This window comes from Thermobia domestica, chromosome 8, assembly GCF_964235325.1.
Source record: "Thermobia domestica chromosome 8, izTheDome1.hap1.1, whole genome shotgun sequence".
Taxonomy (NCBI): Eukaryota; Metazoa; Arthropoda; class Insecta; order Zygentoma; family Lepismatidae; genus Thermobia; species Thermobia domestica.
In genome coordinates this window covers 118,731,711-118,758,448 of record NC_137461.1, presented here as the reverse complement: position 1 = coordinate 118,758,448, position 26,738 = coordinate 118,731,711, and the positions used below count along the sequence as shown (strand labels likewise).

Here is a 26,738-nt window from a genome sequence, read left to right as displayed (position 1 = left end):
GTACTATACCTAGCATTCTTGTGTGGTGGATGATACGAAACTAAACATCCAGCTTGCTTCTTGCCTTTATTCAGGGTTGCATGACCAGTGCTTTGTTTATTTGTAACTTTGTTATTCCAGCCGGGTGATTCTACTCCATACCGAAATTGAAAATTTTCATGCTCTACTCAGTATATGCTTTCTGCCCTGAGCTACTTTGTTTTTGGACCCAAGGTCTCCCAAGCATCTTGTTAATTAGTCTGGTCGCCATTTGCAACTACACAATTCTACCACTGTTCAGTTAGCTACTGGATTCCGTTGTTAACGAAGTCTGATGTTTGTTATGTGAAGAAGTCCTCAGCCGCAGGTTACACTGCCCAATCATCAGGGAAAGGTCTTTCCTCCAAAATATGTTCGATATGCTGAAAAAGGTGGTAATCAGTGGAAGAGATATCGAAGGAATGGGATGGATGACGAAGGGCTTGATACTAGAACTTATACAGAGCTTTGAGCAACATGAGGTACCGATTTTCTGAACATTTCTGGAATCATTCGGGCAATATTGCCATGCTAGCAATTGATTTCAGTACTATAACTATCCGTAATTAATTTCGCCTCGATGGAGAGAAAGACGTAATGGACTAATCTCACCATAGATCACGATAGGAGCAAAAAGTATTTTCTTGCGATTTTAGAAATCGTCCGGAACTTTTATCGATCACTGTCCTGGCATTTACGATTTCGTAGCTGATCCAGTTTTCACTAAAAGTGATAAAATGATGTAGAAAAGTTTCCGGGATATTCTTTACACTCAGAAGACTGCACACCTCCAGACGGTGACTCTTCTTGTCCGACATTAACTGATGTGTCATCCATGAGTCCAACTTATTGCATTCTCTCACCGATTGCACGGAGTCGTCGAACGGTGTATGCTTAACTTGTCTGCAATGGGACAAAGACTTTTCTGAGGGTTCGCTTCCACGGTGTTTTTAGGAGCCCATTCGAACATTATGAGGAGCTCATTTGAAAAAAATCAATCCCAATTATATGTTTTCTATTTAACATTTTCATACAACTCTGCTATACAACGGACTACCTCCTGATGTTTGGGTATCTTAGCCTGTTTACTGTACGTATGCAGAATTTGTGACGTTAGATACGTTTCCTTAGTTCATCGGTGTGTACCTGAGGTGAATTTGCCATCAGATGTCAAAGAGGACATTTCATTCGTACCAACCTAATATATTATCTCATAAACATTGTAAATACTTTAGCTATCACTTACTAACAGTTGCAATATTATTTTTTTAGGTATTGGGGTTTCCAATTCAAGAAGAACGCAAGACGGATTTGAAATCCATTTTGGCGTCAACTATCTAGGACATTTTTTGTTTACATACCTTTTATTGCCAGTTTTAAGAAAGTCACAACCTTCAAGGATAATCAACACTTCGTCTTCTAGTCACTGGTGTAAGTACATGTATTAAGTTTATCCCTTACACGAAGACACAAAAAAGTCATGGTGATAATGGGTGCACCAATACGTGATTTCGTAGCTATAGTTCGCCGAAAATTTGATGAACCGATGCTTGAAAGAGCCATAGTTGGAGAACGAAGTGTCGGATCACAGTCGGATAAAAAGATGAAGTAATTGTTTTCAACCTTAAATTACAGTAGATGTACAACAGAGTTGGCGCAAGGGTTAACCTCGAAAAGAAGAAGGAAATTTATGAAATATTTAAATAAACCACCATTAGTGAGGATTGCTGGATAAGTGTGAATAGTTTGCTGTGCATTAATGGAATTCAGCACTGTAACGTTCCACCCCAACATCAATGCCTTCTCAAAATGGGGTGGTGGTTTCAGGAAACGTCATTTCATTCTTCACGGTCAGTCACTATGTGTCCTGAACGTTTTAGATTGTCGTAGTCTATCGATTGTTAATCAGAAATGACAATAGGATGTAGGAATCTTTCTCGGTTACTCCATACATTCAGAAAACAGCTCACCTCCAAACGCGATCTTTATTGGTCAGTATAACTCATGTGGAGTCCATGAGTCTGTGTCACCTTAGCGACTACATCTAGCCCCTGAACAACATTGATATATTATGTCAAACTCGTCTGCGATTGCAAGAACACTTTTCCGAGGGTCTGCTTTAACGGAGTTCGAGGAGCTTCGTACTGTTCATTGGTGGCCATGTTGTTCATTTATCAGTGCTATGTCATCGACACTAAATTTCACGTACCTATAGCATACAGTGCGTTCATTCACGATTCACCACCATTCCAGATGTACAGAACGTCCCTGTTTGAACTTGTAGAGAAAACGGACTAGCAATTGTGTATTCTCCATGTTACACCCTCATGAAACCTTATTCAACAATATATTGCTTCTTGAGTTACTGGGCATCTTAATCTACTTTCTGAACCTAAAGAAGTGGAGGTCGTACGTGTGACTTTGGTTCATCCATCGGTTACGTTACATAGAATGGTTTTTCACCAAACCTAAAATGAGATATTTCAATAGCACGAAAATGTAAAGTGAAAACCAGCCACTGTATCTAATGTGCATTTTATGAATGCAATCGAGGGCGGAATTGCTAAACATTAAAAGGGAAAATAATGTTAGCCTAGATAGATCCATGTCTGAGAATACACAATTATATATAGCCCTAGGGAGCAATGTAAAGGAAAAGATGACGAGAATACGCACGTCATTTGTATTACGCAAGAAGCAAGAAGATATTGTAATGGCGTCAGTAAAGAATTATTAGTAAAGTAATAAGCGTAAAATAACTCTAAGAAATCCAGTACATCGTAAATGAAAATATGTATGGTCATGTGTTCAAACTCGTCAAGTAAATGCGATATGTATAAAATTAATATATGCTTAGTATATAACCATTGTTTGTTCAAATTATAGTAAGTACTTAAATTGTTCTCCACGAACATCAATACAAAGTTCATATCGACGAATAATTGGTTACTAGACTCAATTCAAACTTTGGATCCTCTTCAATGTTAGCACATGCAACAATAATGCGACACACTAATTTTTCGGGAGAAGAAATGGGTTGCTGGTATAAGTCTCCATCAGATTTAAAGTATTAGATTCAGACAGAACCCTACAATCAATTTCGGAACCTGTTTACAACTATGTAACACCATACACATCTGTGAGATTATTTATTTAATCCGGGTCTCATCCTTCAATCAGTTCTGTCACATTAATTTCAAAAAATATAGCAAAATATTTAATATACAGTTCTGCGCTTGTGACCTTTAGTCAGGAACAAGTGTGAATGACTACAAAATGATTGGTAGATTGACGATGAGGAGGAAACGGAAGAATCGAGAGAATATCCATAGACATGACATTGTCCGCTATAAATTCCTTTGATATTGGATCGAAGCAGGAAATCCACGCCCAGAGATCAGCCATCGTGCACAGTACAATAATAATTTGTTACGTTGATACACCTCTTCAATTTATCACTAATGTTTGTTTCAAATTGTGTATTTACATTACTAATAAATATTCCTATTCGAAAGACTTCAATGTTATCCTTTCGGATTTATAACTTTGTTTGCAAAATACCTCATAAACTTATTTTCTTCCCTTTGAGGTTAACTCTTGTACCGTCCCTGTTCTATATCTGCTGATACATTAATGGCATCTAAGGTTGAAAATAATCGCTAAACTCTTTTATCCGACTTTGACCCTGCATTTCGCTCTCTAGTTATTGCCCTTATCAGCATCGTTTAATCAAATTTTTCGTGGTTTACAGCTACGAATTGACGCATCGCATTTGAGCATTCATGATGGTCTATAATTCTCTTCATATCTTCGTATAAGGAATCTGTGGCTTCATCTCCGAACAACCTCATGTATATGCTAACGTATTTCAAGAGTGGATACTCATCTGAATACAGAATTCGGGCCTCATCTTGCCCTTATGGATTACAGTGCTCTTACTTACTTTAATAAATAATTTGCAAAGTATGCTCAAGGATTTTCCTAATTTCTTTGAGGAATACTCTTCCTCCGCCCTTGGACTACATCCAATTCAGAATCAATGGCATCTATGACTAAAAATACCGGTAATGAGTTCCTCTTTTTAAATCTGACTTGGATATGACATTTCGTTTTTGTATTTTTCCGACAAATTTTTGACTGACAAATGGAACCGATAGGAAGCACTTTTCCGTCCATGTTGGTCTACACTTCTGTCTTGTTTGTGTCAGAAATCACACCTAAACCGTTTTGAATTTTTTCGGACACACACACACACACACACACACACACACATATATATATATATATATATATATATATATATATATATATATATATATATATAATTGGTTTACGGATTGCAGAATTATACCTGAACATACACACAGAATTAACACTATCAATTGTTGAGAAGCATCATCGTCTAATTCGATAAGACGCTTAGGAGACACACGTCTTCAATTGAGCCACTGACACGTCCATTTGCCTGTGTACGTGGTACTTCATCACGTAAAATTGAGGTAAGTGCAGTTGTGCAGAAATGGGTTCGAGCGCCTTAATGGGAGGAATTACTTTCTTCTCAAAGAGGGATATACGCTCTCTTGGATACGAAAGGAGATACCTAGTACTTCAACGTAGTCGTTATACTTCAGCACGTAATCTTAAGGTAGGATACTTCATACTTGCGACCCTACCTGGCCAGGTGAGGCTTCGGTTACCCTCCCAAATGGACAACTAACACATGCTTTTGGTTCTGAGAGATAAGTGTACATGAAGCACGGTTTTGAAAGCACTGAAGAATGCGAGAAGCTGCCAACTCTGCCAGAAAACATTAGCTCCCAAATGAGTTATAACAGAAAGAAAGCAGATTTTTAGATTGTTGACATTATGGATAGAGGTTTCTTTTTAAATCTCCTAATGACATTGACTGCATAAGCAGTCCGGCCTACATCAGCTATTGATTGCGGTAGTGTATAAAGTACCTCAATTGTAATTTGAGAATGACAGGGTTTGAAGCTCTGTTGACCCAATCGAGAGAAGCAGTGCTTACAACTCATCTCTTAAATGACGATCTGCACATACCATTGAATCCGGGAGGAAGTACTTAGTACTTCAACATGTATGTAGTACCTCTGCCGAGCTTGAATGACAAAAGGTAGGCAGCGCCGGGAATTAGCAAGCTCCCTTGGTATTCCAGGGACTGCGTATTTGGGTTGGATTTTTCTGATTGCGGTCAGACAATGGAATTCGGTACCTTGGCGCATAGCACCAATGCGGAAGTGAATTTGATTTACCAACGCTGGAGATGCTGATAGAATTGTACCCTCCACCAGTAGATATAACTGGGAAATATCATTGCTTCAGCCTCTCGCCCAATGAACGTATTCCATCATTCTACGCACAAGACTAGTAACTAAAACGTCAGGGGACAACTAAGTCACACTCTGTGCAACTACAGGTCGCGAGAATTTAACGATATCAGCATTGAAATAGGACGGATACTCGATCTTCCTCTCGAAGCAGGGAAAATACATAAATTAGAGCATACAAACAATTACATATCCCATTATTACTCTCAACGCCCATGCCACTATTTGTGGTTATATGGACATTTTAGGTAACTAGATGCATTCTATGGCACTCGCAATAATGTTGCTTAAATTGGACGCAGCCTTCCAACATGACAATGCCAACACACACAGCAAGATCAATTCAGTCAATTTGAGGAACAGAAACTTAAGTGTGTACCCTGGAATGCTTAATTCCCCAACTTGAACATAATTAAACATTTATGGTTATTTTACAGTGGGGCTCCATTATTTCATTGCTGACACGACTGAATATTGGATTGAATGAATACTTGATCACTGATCATCAAGAAACTATAGTTATACTAGCTTTTGATTAGCAGGGGGCTCCTACCCCAGACCCCTACGTTTCCTCGGCCTACGGCCTCGCGTCTCTTACATGTCAACTTTGCATCAACAGTGAATTTCGTGCATTTGCTGTTCATGTTTCCTGAATTTGCCCAGCTGGGGTCTTCGACTCCACGTTCTTGCCTTTGCTCAGCCTACGGCATCGCACCTCTTAAACCCACAATTCTACCGAATTTTAAGTTTTTTTTTCTATTTCAACTATCTAAAAGATAAGATTATGTATCCCAAGAGACGCCTATTTAAATAACATGTTGATTTCTTCATCCCCTTAAGACCCCTTAAAATTAAAAATATTCACTTTTGGCAATTTTCGTGTAGATTAGTCCCGGAAGGCTACAATCATGCCAAATCTCATTCTAATCGTGCCGGAAGTGCCTAATCATTTTGTGGTGTAGAATAGAAGTCGTCTCATATAAATAACATGGGAAAGATTTTTCAGTTCCCATAAACACACTGTAAACTTGGAAATGCTTTTTTTTCTGATTTACTTAGGTAACGATAACGAAAACGTAGAAACATTCCGAATTTCAAGTTTGTATTCCAATTCCAAGTACCTAAAATATGAGATTAGAAGTAAAAAAAATCATTTAAATAACATGGGGAATTTCTTCATCTCCTCTTTAGATCACCTAAAAATTGAAAATATTAACTATTGACAAATTTTCCGTCGATTAGTCCCAAAAAGCTACAATCATGTCAAATTTAATCATAGTAGCCCTATGTGTTTCAATATCGTTGTTGCGTCCTTGCCTTCCTCCCTTGTGATGTTTTGAAATAAAATATCTTGGAATTCTTAAGGTTTGTGAACGTCATTTTTGTTTCCTTATTACGAGAAAACTATTAATAATTCGCATATATTAGTATAAGAGGAGATGCAACATTACTTAATGCTGATATTGTGGTATATAACTCATTTTCGATGAAAGTACAACATAGCAGTTTATCGAGAAACAGCAATGACGTATATTATTTGTTGTTATTGGAAGCGTTATTGGACTCCGCGTGTACTAATTAAAACGTTCCATACATTTTAACCAAACTCTCCTATCATATTTCAAAAACATGTTACCCCAGACATTCTGAGTGTTAACAATAGGAAGAGACTCTCTGATAAAATTTCAAATTATACAGTAACTGAACAGACATGAATAAGCGAAAAATATTAAGTGGGTCTAGTATTTCATAGCTTTTGTCTGTCTGGACGGAGATCGTATTGTGTAGAAATTGATCGAACAATGTTGCGACAATATGTTCATGTGATTATGCGCATACGCAAATTGATAAGCATTTGAAGATGTAGGGACGCCAATCTGGAATGAACACCTACTGGTCACCTTAACACGGTAATATAATGAAGACAGTAAGGCAGCAAATTTATACGTCGGACGTGACAGTGTCACTATTAACTCATGTTGTAGTATGTTTTTGAATAATATGTTAATAAAACATAGTTAAATGAATTCAGGAGTAACGTGATATTCTTTCTTTCAGTTTCAAACCTTGATTTTACTGATTTGGATTCTTCACAAGTATCGTCGGAGACTTTGAAATATGGTCGAAGTAAACTAGCTATATTATATTTTACTAGAGAATTGGCAGTAAGGCTGAAAGGTAAAAAATATTATGAGACTTATTTTATTAATATCCTGTAGACATAAGTTAATCTTTAGAATTTTAGTTAGAAATTTGGCCCAACACAAACAAATAAGAAAGTTTAATAAAGAATCACTAGTGACAAGTCAGAAGAAAACCTTGCAGGTCACACAACATACTTTGCAGAATAAGATCTTAACAGATATAAGGAGGAAGAATAGATTTATTCGAGATGGTAAGACAAATTGGTTATGTTGTCCCAAAGCGAGTGAGTTATAAACAATTAGAAGCCATTTTACCCACTCGTAGATCGAAGATCATTAGTGATCTATTTATTTTGTAATTATTCTATTGTTATAACTTCTCACGTACGCTGACCTTCGATCTTTAATCACTAATCATACTTCATACACTGAAGAAAATATTGTTACTGTTATTAAAATATTTTTACTTGAGCAGCTGTCAATCTGCTTCGATTTTAATAAGTGAGAGTTCAGTAAGAGTTGAAGTTTCCTGTGTACAAGGGTAATTGAAGTATAGCTTCTAGGGAAAGTCAAAATTACATGACACAATATGCAGGGTGGTAAGAAAATATTTGAACAAACTTCGGGAGCTGATTTCCGACACCGAAAAAAGCAGGAAAGTCCTGTGGAACTTTGGTCAGTGAGAGATAGTTTCGGCGATATAAGGTGCCGAAAGCGTGGTTAAAATGAACTTCAGAGAGCTATAATTCAAAAACAACGAAACGTAGAGTTCAGTATAGAACATGATACTCGAAGTCATACCTGTTCGATTGAAAAATGTATGTTTCGAACAAGATGTGTGTGAGGAATCCCCAAAGGAACATAGAGATTACTTGCCAGGTTATAGGATTTTTTAAATGCTCATAACACTTTTTTCAATAAAATGAAAGAAGTAAAGATGAAATAAAATGAAAATAATACTCAAGAAAGTGACTTACTTATTTTCGTGCAGATAAGAGGAAGACGAAGTAGTAGTAGTAGTAAGAGGAGGAGGAGGAGAAGTGAGAGCAGTAGTAGTAGTAGTAGTAGGAGGAGGAGGAGGAAGAGAAGTGAGAGTAGTAGTAGTAGCAGTAGCAGTATTAGTAGTAGTAGTATTAGTATTAGTATTAGTAGTAGTAGCAGTAGTAGTAGTATTAGTATTAGTAGTAGTACTAGTAGGTGAAGTGAGAGTAGTAGCCGTAGCCGCAGTAGTATTAGTATTAGTATTAGTATTAGTAGTAGGAAAGGGTTAGAAGCCCCGCAGGGCTCGTTTTGTTTCACCTTGACCCCATGATATAAATTTTGTGACCAACTTAAAACAGCTGGCTACCGTAGCGCGCGAATAAAATTTAATTCCGGAAGTATTACTCTACCGAACGGGTCGTCTAGATTGTATTTATCGTTCATGTTAAGGAAATATACTTTGTTCAGAGGATGGGACATCAGCAGGACCCTATTGTCAGTTCTTGTTGGAAAGGTATGATTGATCCACTCGTGCATTACTAATTAGATCGAAAGTCAATATTTGATAATTATTTTTGGAGGCCAATAGGGTCGTTTTACTGAAAGACTAAAGAGTAACATATTCGTTTCATTTAAAATATATACTTTTGGATGTAGTGGAGCTTTGTTATATTTCATTTACACATTCATGTTCATATCGTTTTATATGAAATGAGATAGTTTTATCATGAAGTGTGCTCCTCTCAAACCTACGAGCGTAGTTGCCCACCTGTCTCCCACAAAATTACAGCTCTGCTCATATGGACGACTCCAAAAGTGCATGAACCCCTTAAATTTTCTTTTTCCTGCAATAGTAGGCAACAAAAAAGCTCGTTCGTTGGGTTGGATGAGAATTCGAAATCGTTGAAACAAACCTCAAGTTTGTTACAAACATATCAGTGTGGAAAACTGCAAATAAGAGAATAAAATAAATTGTTACGAATGACGGTTTTATTATTGTGAGGGAAATGGATGACATAGTAAGTTAAAAAATGATCTTACTTAAGCAGTTCAAACAAGATGAATGTTAAGAAATATATATAAGAGAAAATCAGTTTCCTTCCTTCTTCAAAGAAACTCGTAAAAAAATGAAAAAAGTTACATAATGTAAAGGTTTAATATAAAAGCCCCACAGCACAACAACAAACATCCACAAGGAATGGAGAGACAAACACAGACTAAGGGACACCATTGGCGTAGCAGACTTGCGAGCCTCCCATGCAACATAAAGACATGGGACCCTACTTGTAAACCAAATTTTTATAATAATAATAATAATAATAATAATAATAATAATAATAATAATAATAATAATAATAATAATAATAATAATAATAATAATAATAGTATTGAAAACTCGTTTCCTTTTAAAAACCTCTGACTCTGCCTAAGAGCATGTCTGCATATACCGGTCATGTGTGCACTTTTTTCAATGTGTGGTCCCAAAGGCCAAAAGGGATTTAAGTCTCCGAGAAAGACGAACAAAAGGATTTCTTATAATAATTTCTAGGTCAAAGTTCGAAGCACATGATTTTGGCAAGTGCCTTCTTGTTTCCTTTTTTTTTTCGTGAAGAGAAAAGCTTTGGCGCCTTATAATTTACAGTATATAATATTGGAAATTTGCAAGTGGATTCATTTACATTGCAATTTGTAGTAATAAAGAAATTGTCATTAGAAGACATTATTGTGAAAATTAAGTTTTATTACTTAATGTATCGCAAGTCTTAGGGGCCCCTTATACCTCGCCCCCCCACACGGAAGATCGATATCGAAAATTTACGATATGGAATATACTTGAATAACAATCAAAATCTAAATATGTTCTTTTATACCTAAGTTTGAGGGGGAAGGGGGAAACCCGAACCAACATTTTAAGTCAAAAAAAAAAAAAAAAGAGAAAATTTTTAAAACAAAAGTAGCTATACTTCCCCCTTAATAGAAAACTATTACTGTAATTTATCTTTTACCTCCGTTTCTGATTGTCATCAGAAATCAGCGACAGTACACATACTATTACATAGTATAGCAATATACTCTATAATTTTTCACAATTAAGCAAATCGAAAGATGAAATTCGTGTGATAATAATGTGGAATGTTCTACAAAATAATAATAATTCATTGTCCTTATTTCTGTCAATAATTTTGATAGACTCAGAACTACAAGACAAATAGAACAAGAATTGAGAGATTTAATTCCTTTTTCCTTTCAGACTAAAAGACGTCTGCATTTTGCTGAGATAGTAATTTTTAAAAATATAAGTCTCCTATCCCGGGCTAATTCTGGGTACCGGAATTTCGAGGTAATCGTTAACGGAAAATTTTAAGTTTGTCGACTCGCAGATCTCGACAATTTGTTTAAAGAGATTCATGTTGTTATTTCTTCGTTACAAAAGCACTTCTGATTAACAATATTCATGGTGAATTACTGAACTTATACACTAAGCATAAGAAAAAGCCACAGCTAAGACCTTGCTGCTTGGCCATCCAATATATACCTTCTTATTCCACAATCTTGTCCGATAGAGAGACCTCCTATCTCTCTCCCTTTCCTTTCTCCCATATTAAAATCAGCAACAACATTAGCACAATTCTAAAATAAAAATATACATGTATTAGTCTCAATAAAGTGAAGAATAACAATGAGAGAAACGAGAGTCATAAATTGATGTAGAGAGAAACTTAAAACGTATCTCAATGAAAAATAAAAACAACCAATAGATATTTGTAAGGGGTACAGAAGTGAGACAGAGAAGAAAAGGAGAAAGGGGAAGAAAGAGAAAAGGGAGCACGGATAAAAATACTGGATTTAAACGTAGTAAGAAAAGAACCTATAATTATAAAGTTCCGTTTCCAGAAATCCAACAGTAATATAGAAATAACGTTTTTCTTTTCAATTTTTGTCAGAACTATTCGAATAAATACGCATAGGATGCTTGCAAAATTCATTAAGTCACTTTCAAAAAGGAATACCAAATTTGGTGATCAAATTAAGTACTCAATTTCCAGTGAAGTTCCAAGACACATCTAGGATCATGAGAAAAAAAATAACACACATCCTGTCTTTCCACGTGATTCGGTTGCAAACTTGGTAGTGTTCATTACACGTACTGATCTGAAATACATTATAATAAACCTAGTAGGTAGCGCAGGTCATATATTCAATTTCTGACTACTAATGCCAACTGAACAAGAAAAAAAGAAAAAGAAATACAAAAAAGACAGAAAGAAAAATTGAATGAGTCCCATTTTACTGTCAAAATTCTATCAGAAAGAGCCTACATTAAAAGTTCGAATTGCATCTTGACGAAAAGTTACAAATTTTTAAAAGGAAAATTGAATTGGTTCCTTATAGAAGTAGGAAATCTTGTGTTTGTGTGTGTTTGATTTTGTGTATGGGAGAGAGAGAGAAGAGAAAAGTGCAAGACATGATAAGGAAACGTCAAGAAAAATGGGTAGACTGAGAGAGAAACAGAGACGAATATAAATATGAAAACTACTTATCATTACTCTGTTAGATGAACACTGCACACACGTTCTTCGTATTCTCGCCTTGTAACTTTTTCAACCGACATTGCTTGCGAATGTTTTATGAAGAAAAGATAGTACCTGATGGGGATTCGATCCGAGATTTTCCGTTTCCAAGTCTAGGACGATACGAATACATCAACGGTTACTCTATCTGAAACATATTTAACAAAATGTATAGTGTTTCTTTCTAAGAACAATAACATGAAAAGTGGATACTACAGACCAATTAAGTGTTTTGAATTGTTCTAGTAGCCCCTATAGTTATTATTTGTCCTTTTCCAACCAACATTTGTAAATCATTTCATTTGTAAACATGATACAGGTATTTGGTTCCACATTCTTACGGATTGCTTGTTTAGTTTGAGAAGTCACTCTTCGATTCTTCGCAATGACTTTGAAAAAAAGACCTTTGTCTTGACAAGGATTCGAACACACGTTTTAAAATTATACTACTCCTGAGTCCAAGATGTTACCCTTACCCTACCCACCAGAAACTATAACTCAAATCTTACTAAGTTCACTTCTGCTCTTTGGAACAAATCAGCTTCTTTCTGTAAGGTTATTCACACCAAAGTGCACGCCGAAATTCATTTATTCGACGCTCTGGGAAACAAATTGGTGCCCACTAATAAACGAAATAACATACAGTATAAGAAAAATTACAGAATTAATGATATACTATGTTGTAATTGCGCCGTGCAAGTTCAAAAGTTCGCTTATAATAATAATAATAATAATAATAATAATAATAATAATAATAATAATAATAATAATAATAATAATAATAATAATAATAATAATAATAATAAATGTTCACCTTTAGCGGATGATACTATCAATATGCGAAGTAAATCTAACGAACATTCTTTGGAGATTAGGAAGTTCACGCACGTTATGTTTATCCACCGTAAAGTCCGTATGACAATAGATGGGATCGATCATATGTATACGCAAAATTCGGGACCAGTACCACACGTTATTGTCGAATAACTCAAGCTTGTGTGCGGTATTACAAAAATATGTATTTACATCTTGTGCACGTTGACATGGATTCAAGTCCGTTGGGAACTATGGAACACAGTGAACCTTAACATACTTTAACCAAAATTTTAAGTTTCATCATTAGTAGCTGAGGTGTTCGTTTTAGTCTTTCGTAGTAATTATTCTTGATAATGTTTAGTACCGGTAATTTTTGTCCTTGCGTGTTTTTTTATTCTTTTCTTTATTTTAAAATCATATCCAAATAAATGCACATTAATTATTGTTATTTTGAATGTAAACGCCATTTAAATTAGAAAAGAACAAACATTTAACGTTCCGACTTAGTTGAAAAAATTTAAAAAGTGGAAGGTTTGGGGTTCGAACGCATACTCCCAATACGGGTAATACGAACTTAAATACATGATGTTGCAAAGAATAATCATCATAGTCAAGCGGTTTTCGGCAGCTACTTTTGGTGTCTTTGAGTATGGGATCGACCCACAATACTTCCCACCTTTGTTCTTTACTTTTTTGCAGCTACGTTGGAACGTTAAATTTTCGTTCTTTATCAAATGTCAATAATAATTACTACATCAATATCAATAATAATTACTAGATAGTATGTTGTTATTTCTCTAATTTTTCCTGGATTGTGTGTTATTTCGTTTATTAGTGGGTATTAATTTGTCTCAGGGTCGTCAAGTAAATGAACTTCGGCATGCACTTTGGTGTAAACAACCTTACAGAAAGAAGCCTGTTCGTTCCAAAGAGCAGAACTAAACTTAGTAAGATTTGAGTTATAGTTTCTGGTGGAAGGGTAGGGTAGGTGTAACATCTTGGACTCAGGAGTAGTATAATTTCAAAACGTGTGTTCGAATTCTGGTCAAGACAAACAAGCAACCCGTAAGAATGTGAAAGCAAATACCTCTATCATGATTACAAATGAAACGATTTACAAATGTTGGTTGGGAAAGGGCAAATAATAACTATAGCGGCTACTAGAACAATTCAAAGCACTTAATCGGTCTGTAGTATCCACTTTTCATGTTATTGTTCTTAGAAAGAAACACTATACATTTTGTTAAATATGTTTCAGATAGAGTAACCGTTGATGTATTCGTATCGTCCTAGACTTGGAAACGGAAAATCTCGGATCGAATCCCCATCAGGTACTATCTTTTCTTCATAAAACATTCGCAAGCAATGTCGGTTGGAAAAGTTACAAGGCGAGAATACGAAGAACGTGTGTGCAGTGTTCATCTAACAGAGTAATGATAAGTAGTTTTCATATTTATATTCGTCTCTCTTTCTCTCTCAGTCTACCCATTTTTCTTGACGTTTCCTTATCATGTCTTGCATCTTTCTCTTCTCTCTCTCATATATACACACACACAAACACACACTTTATTTAAAGGAAATAAGTAATGTCTCCTTTTTCTGTATGTTACCGAGTCTCATTCGAATCACCGTGTCACTGCGATAACCTGTTTCAGTTCTAGCATGGCCACTCTATCATTGCGAATTACAACTTTATATCCGCAATAGGTGGAATCGAGAGTATGTGTTTGGAACAGATGAATGTTCAGAAATGACTAGAAAATTGACCCCTTCTTGGTCATCTCAAGAGAAATTTTATTTATATTAATTTGACACAAAATTTGTTTCCATCCTATAATTCTTCGTTTTTTTTTTTTATTCAGGTATGAAATGCCAAATATACAAGATTTTCTCCCTCTATAAGCAACCAATTCAATTTTCGTTTTAAACATTTGTAACTTTTCATTACGATACAATTCGAAGTTTTAATGTAGGCTCTTTCTGATAGAAATTTAGCAGTAAAATGGGACTCATTCAATTTTTCTTTCTGTCTTTTTTGTATTTTCTTTCTTTTTTCTTGCTCAGTTTGCATTAGTAGTCAGGAATTGAAAATATAACCTGCGCTACCTACTAGGTTTATTATAATGTATTTCAGATCAGTACGTTTAATGAGCACTACCAAATTTGCAACCGAACCACGTGGACAAAATGTGTGTTAATTTTTTCGCATGTTCCTAGAGGTGTCTTGGAACTTCACTGGAAACTGAGTACTTAATGTAATCAAGTTTGGTACTTCTTTTTGAAAGTGACTTAATGAATTTTTCAAGCATCCTATACGTATTTATTCGAATAGTTCTGACAAAAATAAACAAGTTATTTTTATATTACTGTTAGATTTCTGGAAACGGAACTTTATAATGATAGGTTCTTTTCTTACTACGTTTAAATCCAGTATTTTTATCCGTGCTCCCTTTTCTTTTTCTTCTTCTATCTCCTTTTCTCTCTATCTGTCTCACTTCCGTACCTCTTACAGAAATCTACTGGTTTCAATTCATCATTGATATATGTTTAAGTTTCTCTCTACTTCAATTGATGACTTTCGTTTTGTCTCATTGTTATTCTTTCACTTTACTGACACTAATACATGTATGTTTTGAAATTAGAATTGTGCTCATGATGTTGCTGATTTTAATATGGGAGAGAGGAAAGGAGAAGAGAGAGGGAGGTTTATCTACCAGACACGATTGTGAAATAAGAAAGTATATATTGGATGGCCTAGCTGCAAGGTCTTAGCTGTCGCTTTTTCTTATGCGGAGTGTATAAGTTCAGTAATTCACCATGAATATAGTCTACCAGAAATGCTTTTGTAACGAAGAAATAAGCACATGAATCTCTTTAAAAAAAATTGTCGAGATCTGAGAGTCGACAAACTTTACACTTTACGTTGCCGATTACTTCGAAACCTCGGTACCCAGAATTAGCCCCAGATAGGGGACTTATATATTAAGAAAAAGACAATCTCAGCAAAATGCAGACGTCTTTTAGAGTGAGAGAAAAAATGAATTAAATCTCTCATTTCTAGTTCCATTAATCTCGTAGTTGTGAGTCTCTCAGTATTACTGACAGAAATAAGGACAATGAATTATTATTATTTTGTAGTACATTCTTCTTTATTATCACACGAATTTCGTCTTTCAATTTGCTTAGTTGTGAAAAATTATAGAGTATATTGCTATACTATGTAAAGTATGTGTACTGTCACCGATATTTCTGATGACAATCAGAAACAGAGGTAAAAGATAAATTAGAGTAATAGTTTTCTATTAAGGGGGAAGTATAACTACTTTTATTTTTTTAAAAAAAATGGCTTAAAATCTTTGTTAGGGTTCACCCCCTTCACCCCCAACCTTGGATTCGGGATGCAAGAACATATTTAGATTTTGATTATTGATTCGAGTGCATTTCAACCATAATTTCTCGGATCTAGGCCTGTGCGATATGTCGATATATCGATATCCTCAATTTGATATGGCAAATATATCAACAGCGATATATCATTATCCTAAATATTCGATACTGATCTTGGGGGAAGAGGCATAAGAGCCCCTGAGACTCGCGATGGATGACGACACAAAACTTAGTTTTTACAATAATGTCTTCTAAAGAGAATTTCTTTATTACCACAAATAGCAATGTAAATAAACCCACTTGCAAATTTACAATATTATATAGCGTAATTTCTTAGGCGCCAAAACTTTTCTCTTTCCAAAAAAAAAGAAAAAAGCATAATAATACATACATACAATAAAACTATTATTATTATTATTATTATTATTATTATTATTATTATTATTATTATTATTATTATTATTATTATTAACAATTGGGTTTACAAGTAGGGTCCCGTGTCTTTATCTTGCATGAGAGGCCCCAAGTCTACTACAATGGTGTCTCTTCCATGCGTATCCAGCAATTATAATTTTTCAATAATAAATAAATATATACTTTGTAATTTTTCAACTTTCTTCTTTCACTTCTTTTAACCAGTGGATCAAATTGGGATCAATGCTATATAGTTGAAATCTTTGTTCTATAAGCTTTATATCGATCTATACGTCATGAGACTGTGGTGATTAGGATGGTCGCAGGGTGTTCTCATATAATGGTCTGCAGTATTTCCTCGATTGAAATTGGTGATACAGCCCATAAAGGGTATCCCATATTAGGACACCTTCCTCAGCCTAGATCTCAGTAACTGTAGTACATCTCACACACAGGTGTGTAGGTATGTAATAATGAATTATTTGTTACACTGCTGTACACTCAGTGTTGCCAGAGATGAAATATTTTCGAAAAAATCGAGTTATTTGTGATTTTTAAAAATTTCTTCTTCTTCTTCTTCTTTTAGTCGGTGAACTAAATGGGAAACAATGTTACATCATTGGAATCTGCGTTCCATAAGCTTTACAAAGATGTATTACCCATTGCTCTGTGTTAATTAGGAGAGGCACAGGAGGCGTGTAAGTGAGACTTTGCGAATAGTAGTAACGCATGGTGGCGAAGTTGGAAAATTCTCCATAGCGTCTATACTCCACCTCGGAGAGTGGTAGACTTTTTGCCATCATTTTCCTCAGGTATATTTCCATAAGAACCCGTTAAAAGAAATTGTATTGCAATATGTTTCGGGTTCAACAACAATTTGCGTCGACTAAAAGGGATACCAAGAAATTGTAACAATTTTTCCTTCTCGTGTAAAATAAGAGAAAACACACATCATTGTTACCTTTTGCGTTGATTTTCTTATATTTTTACTACCGACACACACTGACAACACAATCATGATCCATTCAGAAGCTAATTCGTCGATTACCTGTGTTTGCAAATTGATGTACCATTTCTGAAGGTTATACAATTAGGTCCCGCAGAAGTTTCCAAATTTACTCTCCCGATGGACATAATTTGGCTAGGTTGAATGTCGATATTGTGGACCTCAAGTATTGTTTTATACATTGCATAACAGAAAAATTGCAACTGAAGCCATATCTAATGTTTCAAAAATTTTCCGTAGAGAATAAAAGATGTTTATTCTATGTAAATTTTCTGAAATATATAATAGTTTCAATAATTTATGTAACGCAAAAAATTGAAAACCTAGGCCATAGCCCCAGACTATATCCACCACAGACAAAGGGAAGTTGGAGGTACAACAGGTGGGTAGAATGTGAAGATGAATGCTGCCTGGTTTCAGTAATTAATCATGACCTATCGCAAAAATCCCTCGTTTGTAAGGAGTCAGCGAGAATCAGTGCAGATTTCCGTAGACAAACTCTTCAGCTATACCCTATGGTTTTATCACGACATAATAGTCCAGTAAAGATAGGATTGAGAAAGGAACAAATAAGTAACAAGCTGAAAATTGGTATGGAAGTTGGGGGATGTGTCAGGAATAACATACTAAAAGTCCTTTAAAATCCCACTGTAGCTTTTCCCGCAATTTTGAAAAATGTCCGCTATCTTTAGACGACGACCAGGAATTTATGGAAATCGTCACCCTTTATGTTTATCCCTCTAGCCACCGTTCTAATTATCACAAAGCCATGGATCATATATGGTTGGAAAGCTTGAAAGACAGAAAATCTAAGTAAATAACATATATGCCCATCGTGCTAAATTTCTAGAAGAAGAGGAAGAAGAAAACAACTTTTTTATTTAAAAAAGATATATTTTCAGAAATCATGAGAAGTTTGCAACACTGACAGTTACTGCACACCAACGAAACACCACCAACAGATGTCCTTGATATTTATCTCAATCATAGGCAACTATGACACAAATCGGTGCAGTACAAGTCGAGAAAAAAATATAACTTATGTTACTTTCTGACCTCTTTGTACAAAAGTGCATAAGGTGACATACACTTTCACGGTTCTAGTCACCTTCTTTTATCACATAGGACCAAGAGTTATATATCATTGGAAATCTTAAGAAACGTAAATTTGAACGAGGTAACACTTATACTAATCAAGCCCAATTTGTGGAAGAAGCGCAAAACTCAAAATTTCGGAACAAAACGTGATTTTCGCAATAAATTCTTTAAAACTTGCAACACCGTATGTTAACAAAACTGTTACCGTTTTCACTATCATCATTATTAATTTACTCTTAAAATGGCCAACGTTTTTCCCAATGGAGTAAGCTTTTATGATACATAGCTTTACATCACTTAAATATAGCACAAAAATCATTTATTGACAACATTAGAAAGTAGCAGAAATTGGTAGTCTTCTATTCATAGGAAAATCGTAATTCACACACTAAAAATAACTCTCAACTACAATAGTCATTTGAATGTAACTTTTTAAAAATGTCTTGTTTATAACTAGAATGCAATTTTCCTCCTAGTATTCTTCAAATCAACTTAATGTTTACATTACACGTTCGTATGCACTTTAAGAACATTCGAACTTATTTTATTAGAAATCGATGAGGTTATCATTATCTCGTTCATCTCTATGGTCTTCTTCATCATTTGGTTTTCATTCATGCATCCAATTCCTCGACACTGAAATAAATTAGAGCACACAATTCCTGCTTTCCGACAACCGTACATACTTTCACAGCCCTTTTAACAGTTACAGGATATTACACGGGGCGGGTTCCTTGGTCATTCTTGCTGGTACGAGAATACCTCCTAATGTTGTCCATTCATATTCAGTCGCTCGCATATCATTGAGCAATACCTGGGCTCAAAAAACGTACACTGTCAAAGAATGAATGGAATATACCACTTTTAACGTACACACGCAAAGGTAATGGTCTTTCGGATTTAATCATTGAAGATATAAGATACCTTTGTGTTCTGAATATCGAAACTGAAATCCACCTTCTGTACGATGTAACATGGATGATTCTCAAGTGGTAGAAGACACCAACTTGCCCGAATTGGAATGGATTTATGCAGCTGGTGACAAGCAACAATCATAAGTAACAAGCATATTAAGTAGTACAGTAGAGCGTTGATTATCCGAACGTCGGTCAACCGAACGACCGCTTAACCGAACTGTGTACTCGCTCGCACCTGTTACTCTCCCACCCTACCGTCCATCATCCCCCTCACTCCCAAACCAAGTTTCCCATAGTAGTCGCCGCACTGAGCCACCGCTGGCGGAACATTGCTTCTAATGGGGCCTTCATAAAGCGCTGCTGACCGGCCAAGCCGCCAGTCACTGTGTTTCAACAATCAGCACACTTCTGTCGGTTTGGCACTGGCTGTAGAAGTAGCGGCAGTATCAAAGCTGTTCACAGCAACAGCTGCGCCAGCTTAGAGTTGAGGCGTGCCGCTCCGCGCATGGCAAATAAACATGTACAGTTCGATTATCCGAACAAACCAGTTTTCCGAACACCCATGTCCCCCAATTACTTCGGATAATCGACGCTCTACTGTAATTCAACCTTTCATCAATCTTCAGCCAATAAGCATGGATGCTGTATACTCGGCGCTTATGTTTGCCAGCAAAGAATGTGCAGAAAAGAAGCAAAAAAGCGTGCTTAGTCACGTTGGATCAACATTTGTACTCTAAAGCATGTGACATTGTAGCAGCATGTAGAAAGTCTGGTGAATTACCGTCAGTGATTGTTAGACTAGTTACTTTCCACACTATAATGTCATTTATGGAAACAGTTGCATATATAATGAAAGGTAGTGTCATTGAAGAACTTTGGTCTTGTGTGTATGCTAGTAATTCCATGCCACAGATAAAGCCATGCCATTCTTATTGCTCGTGCTTTGCGAGCTATTTTTTTAAACACAGTTAGCAATTGCAATATATACTGTTTATTTAATGAATCAGACGCCACTGAGGAGTTTTAGCGTCAATCGCGAGATGTTTGTATTCCTCAGATGACTGAAGAAGATATCGATACTGATGTAGTTGTTCAACATTCATAGTCAATCAAGATTGCAATTGACCTGAAGTTATTCATTGACGCTGCTGCAGAAACAAGCCGTATCTCTAAGTTATTCGCTCTGTACTTTCAGCTTGTAGAAGTTATGCGTCTTTTAGTTCGAAAGAACTGGAGACTTGAATCTTCATCTTCACTGCATGTGAGAAACGTTACCATACTTCTATGCAGCTGAGCATCTTTTATATGCCAAGTACGCACATCTGTACTTACAAGAAATGTTGCGGTTGGAGGATGAAATGGATCTTCATGAGTTCCAGCTATTTACAGGAGACGGTTACTTCACTATTCGTAGAAAAGATATATTTTGGAGTGGCACATGGTCTGATATGACGATTGAGCAGGTTTTAGCGAGAGCAATGAAGAGCAGCGGTGGACTGACCCATAGGAGAGGCACAACTGAAAAGATAATACCTAGGTGTGTGTCAAGTATGCCAGCAGCGTGCCACTTACGAGAATGTCTTGAAAAATTATGAAACAAAGATAGGCAATAACTTCACACTGGTCGGCATGTGGACCTGAACTAAAGCAGTCAATCGCGTGATATATCACATCTAAAGAAATTCTTGCGTTGGTTTTGCCAGCATTCTCCATTCCCTTCATATCCGGAGCTCGCGTCCCTAAGCACTGGCATGGTAGGTAATGAAATGGTCAACTGATAAATCTAAGGAAATCGGTTTGGCTGCTATGGAAGGAATGTTTGGACGGACTTTTGGAAATCTGAAACTTAAACAGAAAGATGCGTATTCGTGATGAGCCACTGGCTATAAACACCATACATCAACTGAATCATATGAGTAGAAGTCCGAAAAAGAACTCCAGCATTGTTTTGCTTACGAGCTTGCACCCTATTCACTTTCTGTTTTAATAGAAATGTCCATGACAAAAACGAAAAAGTCCGCTTTGTACGACATGTTTGAATATCGGAAAAATTTTAAAACTCAATTTGAAAACACTGTGTACGTTATAGATGGAGGCTGGCTTCTACATCATATTGTTTGGCCACAATATGGAACATACCTTGACGTGCACAACTCGTATGTGTCCTATGTACTCACAAACTCAGGAACGAAAGTAACAATTATTTTTTTATGGGTATTGCACTGAAAACTGTACAAAAGCCGCTGAGCGGGAGCAACGTGAGTCAACGGTTCAATCAGCTTTGGTGTTATTCACAAATGAAACCACATTATTAACAAAAAAAGATAAATTCTTACGTAATTTCAAAAATAAGGATTGTTTCGCCCGTGAGTTGATGGTTCATTTGACACAAGCTGGAATTCAAATCCAGCAAGCAAGAAGTGATGCTGACGCACTTATAGCTAAAACTGCTGTAGCCAAGTCTTTAAATCCTTGTAAAAAAAGTCGTGATAATGTTGACATGATGTTGACGCGAGGTTGTTGATATTTTAATCATTTTGCTTGAGCAAGGTAATAATCAGTACGACATCACATTTCGAAAGCTTGGACGTCTGCAAGACGTGAGTAAGGAATTCAGTACTAAGAAGTTGTAAGATACACAGGCAAATATACTAACTGGTTTGCTCAGCTACCATGCTTTAACTAGATGCGACGCATCATGTGGTTTGTATCAACAGGGAAAGAAAAAGCCATTCTGATTACTTCAAAAATGGGAAGATTTATGCCGATTACTTGAAGTTTTGAACCATGATAATGCTAGTGTACAATCTATGAAGCTGGCACATTACTTCTACTAACACACTACGATACCCCAGCAATAGTAACCTTACTGGATGAATTCCAGTATCATTCATACATCCTTGCAGTAAGTCGCTCCCCATTCAGAACGAAATAAAATTGGGAAAATTGCCACCCACCAGTGATGCTGCGAAACACCATATCATCAGGTTCAATTGTATCGTGGAAATGATTTGCGAGCGACTGAATATGAATGGACAACATTAGGAGGTATTCTCGTACCAGCAAGAATGACCAAGGAACCCGCCCCGTGTAATATCCTGTAACTGTTAAAAGGGCTGTGAAAGTATGTACGGTTGTCGGAAAGCAGGAATTGTGTGCTCTAATTTATTTCAGTGTCGAGGAATTGGATGCATGAATGCAAAACCAAATGACGAAGACCATAGAGATGAACGAGATAATGATAACCTCATCGATTTCTAATAAAATAAGTTCGAATGTTCATAAAGTGCATACGAACGTGTAATGTAAATATTAAGTTGATTTGAAGAATACTAGGAGGAAAATTGCATTCTAGTTATAAACAAGACATTTTTTAAAAAATTACATTCAAATGACTATTGTAGTTGAGAGTTATTTTTAGTGTGTGAATTACGATTTTCCTATGAATAGAAGACTACCAATTTCTGCTACTTTCTAACGTTGTCAATAAATGATTTTTGTGCTATATTTAAGTGATGCAAAACTATGTATCATAAAAGCTTACTCCATTGGGAAAAACGTTGGCCATTTTAAGAGTAAATTAATAATGATGATAGTGAAAACGGTAACTGAGTTTTGTTAACATACGATGTTGCAAGTTTTAAAGAATTTATTGCGAAAATCACGTTTTGTTCCGAAATTTTGAGTTTTGCGCTTCTTCCACAAATTGGGCTTGATTAGTATAAGTGTTACCTCGTTCGAATTTACGTTTCTTAAGATTTCCAATGATATATAACTCTTGGTCCTATGTGATAAAAGAAGGTGACTAGAACCGTGAAAGTGTATGTCACCTTATGCACTTTTGTACAAAGAGGTCAGAAAGTAACATAAGTCATATTTTTTTCTCGACTTGTACTGCACCGATTTGTGTCATAGTTGCCTATGATTGAGATAAATATCAAGGACATCTATTGGTGGTGTTTCGTTGGTGTGCAGTAACTGTCAGTGTTGCAAACTTCTCATGATTTCTGAAAATATATCTTTTTTAAATAAAAAAGTTGTTTTCTTCTTCCTCTTCTTCTAGAAATTTAGCACGATGGGCATATATGTTATTTACTTAGATTTTCTGTCTTTCAAGCTTTCCAACCATATATGATCCATGGCTTTGTGATAATTAGAACGGTGGCTAGAGGGATAAACATAAAGGGTGACGATTTCCATAAATTCCTGGTCGTCGTGTAAAGATGGCGGACATTTTTCAAAATTGCGGGAAAAGCTACAGTGGGATTTTAGGGGACTTTTAGTATGTTATTCCTGACACATCCCCCTACTTCCATACCAATTTTCAGCTTGTTACTAATTTGTTCCTTTCTTGGCAGAAAAATGGGCTATCTTTACTGGACTATAAAGCAAGAAACGGGAATCAGTGCTTTTTTCGGTTTCTTGACAATTCTGTGGAAAACGTGGTGGTAGGAAAGGAAAGAAAACTCCATTGCCTGTGCTGTAACATAGGTCGTTGCTTGGGAATTACGATGTCGGGCGATAGTTCAAAATGCTGATAGTCTGATAGAATAAAACCGGTGGTGGAGGCTTGGCTTTCAATAGAGTAAGTATGAGTACACTTTGAAACTCAGTCCGACACACCCTTACCAACTTTCTGTATAAGAAACTCCCGCCAGATTTCTTTTCTAGGTAGAAGCATACTGCAAGTTTAATTATTCTTTTTTCTTTATTCCAGGAACTGGAGTGGCTGCGTATGCTGTGGATCCAGGAATAGTTAGCACTCCTTTGACAGAGAAGTTTGCAGCATCCAATTTTCTTATGAGATGGTTATATTACTTCTTATCTCCTTTTGTACTGAAATCGCCAAGAGAAGGTGCCCAGACTATTATTTATTGTGCTACAAGCAAAGCATTAACGGAGCAAAGTTCTGTATACTACAGGTATTATCATATTTATTCCTGTACAAAATACATTGAGTTACATTGAGATTCTAGTTTGTATACATAGTTTCTGAAAATCTCTTTCATCGTGATTGGACAATTGCCAGCAAAAATACATACGACTCATCTTACATTTTATTTTCTCAAAACTTAAGAACGAATAGAACATTCTGAATGAAACTTTTGGCAACACTTAGAACTTCATAAGTTTGTATTATCAACTAGAGTTGTACTCTAATTGGACAATTTGTCGCAAAGGTTTCAAAAGTAAGCTGTAACTCTATAAGAAATTCATGCAATTCCCCTTGTGACTGTACTACAGTGTTATGTAGAAAAGATAATATGAAGACAGCACTGGAGGAACGCTATATTAATTTCCAATAGTATGTTGTTTCTAGTTACTTGATCAGAAGAGCTCTGACAAAAGTCGGAGACAAACAGATCCAAGTCAAACAGCTTCAGATCAAAAGAGTCCGAGTCGAAACGTTTCAGTTACAAAAGGATCCGATTCGAAACGACCTAGCTTTAAAACAGCATGAATTAAAAATGGCGCGCAACATAAGATCCTCATAAAGACTACCTTTTATCATGAGGGGTCAAGTAAAAGGAGGCTCTGATCAAAACGGTCTTAGACAGATGATTTATTACAAATGATAACATTAATTTTTTTTTGCTGCAAGTGATGGCTTCATTAAAAAATAAAGAGTATGCGGATTATAAGACTCAGAAAACTGAAAACGATGAGTAGATTTTTAAATGAGATTTTTGTTTACGTTATTTCTTTGTTACACCATCTTTTGTTCATTAAGTACATATAGAAGTATTCCCAATGAATCATGTGCGACAATCCTGCTAAATCCTGCAAAAAGCAGGTTGGTAGAAACAAAATGATACGGGAATCGATTTCTCCCACAACCAGTGTTATTATAAAACTGCCTGTTATAAGACAGTACAATACAATTTTACATGATAAATACAAAGTTCTCTAACATAAGTAATTAGGGTACATAGTTGTCCCAAGACCCAGGCATCTCACAAAGCTTGAGGCAAGCTGATTGAGGTGGGCTAGGTTTCTTAAGCTCCACAGCAAGCAAAGAGAGGTTAAGTCCCCCAAAGTTCCACAACAAGCTAAGCGGGAAAGAAAACCATGAAGCTCCACAGCACGCAGGGTGGTTTAAGGTTAGGAATTTCTCAGAGCTCCACAGCAAGCTAAGAGATACGTTCAGTTCATAATACAGCTCCACAGGAAGTGGACAGGAGGCCTTACAGCTCTAGGCAAGCTAGAAGGCTTGGGTTAGGTTAGGGACTCTCATAGCTCAGAGCAAGCTAGGAGAGTAAAAGTGATCAGCCGGGACTGATGTCGTTTGCGATGATAGTTGCCATTTTATAGCACCTACTGGATAGCGGTGGCACTGGTGTTCTTCTTCCATCACATGATACAATGGTGGCGATCTTTCATGTAGTCTGCATCTTACTTAACTTGTAGCAGAAAGGCGTGGGGTTGTTTACAAATGCAAGCAAATGTTTATGTTTATGAATAGAACCACGTGCGAGGCATTACAGTATGCTTTCAGTTAGGCCTATAAAAGAATTTCTATTTCCTAAATAATAAAAAAAGAAAGTGACGAATTGGAAGGGAACTCTTTCATTATATCCAGAAATGTATAGACGTTAGGAATAGCAGCATTATAACGTGAGCAGTAATGACTCAACCTTTGTACATGTTCAAGGTCAATATAAACGTTGAATGATTCAATTTTTATTACTTACGCACTAATGGATAAATACACTGGTGGAAATGCGCTTAAAAGTAACTAGCAGGGATTTAAGAATCTGGCCAAAAATTGATATACAAGATGAAGACAGTGGTTGGATCTTGTGATCCCAACAGGGCATCCGAAGAACTATCTAAACATGTTATATAGGAAACATACATTATTCATCTCAATAAGGCGTCTAATCACAGCGAGCAACTAGATATGCAGCTTTCCGGGGAGGTTACCAGTCGTGCTAATGCTGAATATCTGACTGTGACAATCATTTTCAAGTCAAATAACATTAGAATGATATGCGAAGCAAGCAATTGAATCAGAAGAAAATCTTGTGATTATAACC

General features: G+C 36.1%; 1 protein-coding gene across 3 annotated transcripts in view; it reads left to right on the top strand.

Annotated features, from left to right (window-relative positions):
* The window catches only part of LOC145693164 (retinol dehydrogenase 12-like), a 52,195-nt gene that overhangs the window by 23,637 nt on the left and 1,820 nt on the right, over positions 1 to 26,738 (top strand). For 2 of the 3 annotated variants that reach the window (XM_081768918.1, XM_081768919.1), the window contains 3 exons: positions 1,291 to 1,449; positions 7,425 to 7,544; positions 24,419 to 24,623. In XM_081768918.1, coding sequence (XP_081625044.1) covers positions 1,291 to 1,449; positions 7,425 to 7,544; positions 24,419 to 24,623 — 484 coding nt within the window. The remainder of the gene's footprint in view (positions 1 to 1,290; positions 1,450 to 7,424; positions 7,545 to 24,418; positions 24,624 to 26,738) is intronic. The other variant, XM_081768920.1, reaches the window with a different exon arrangement.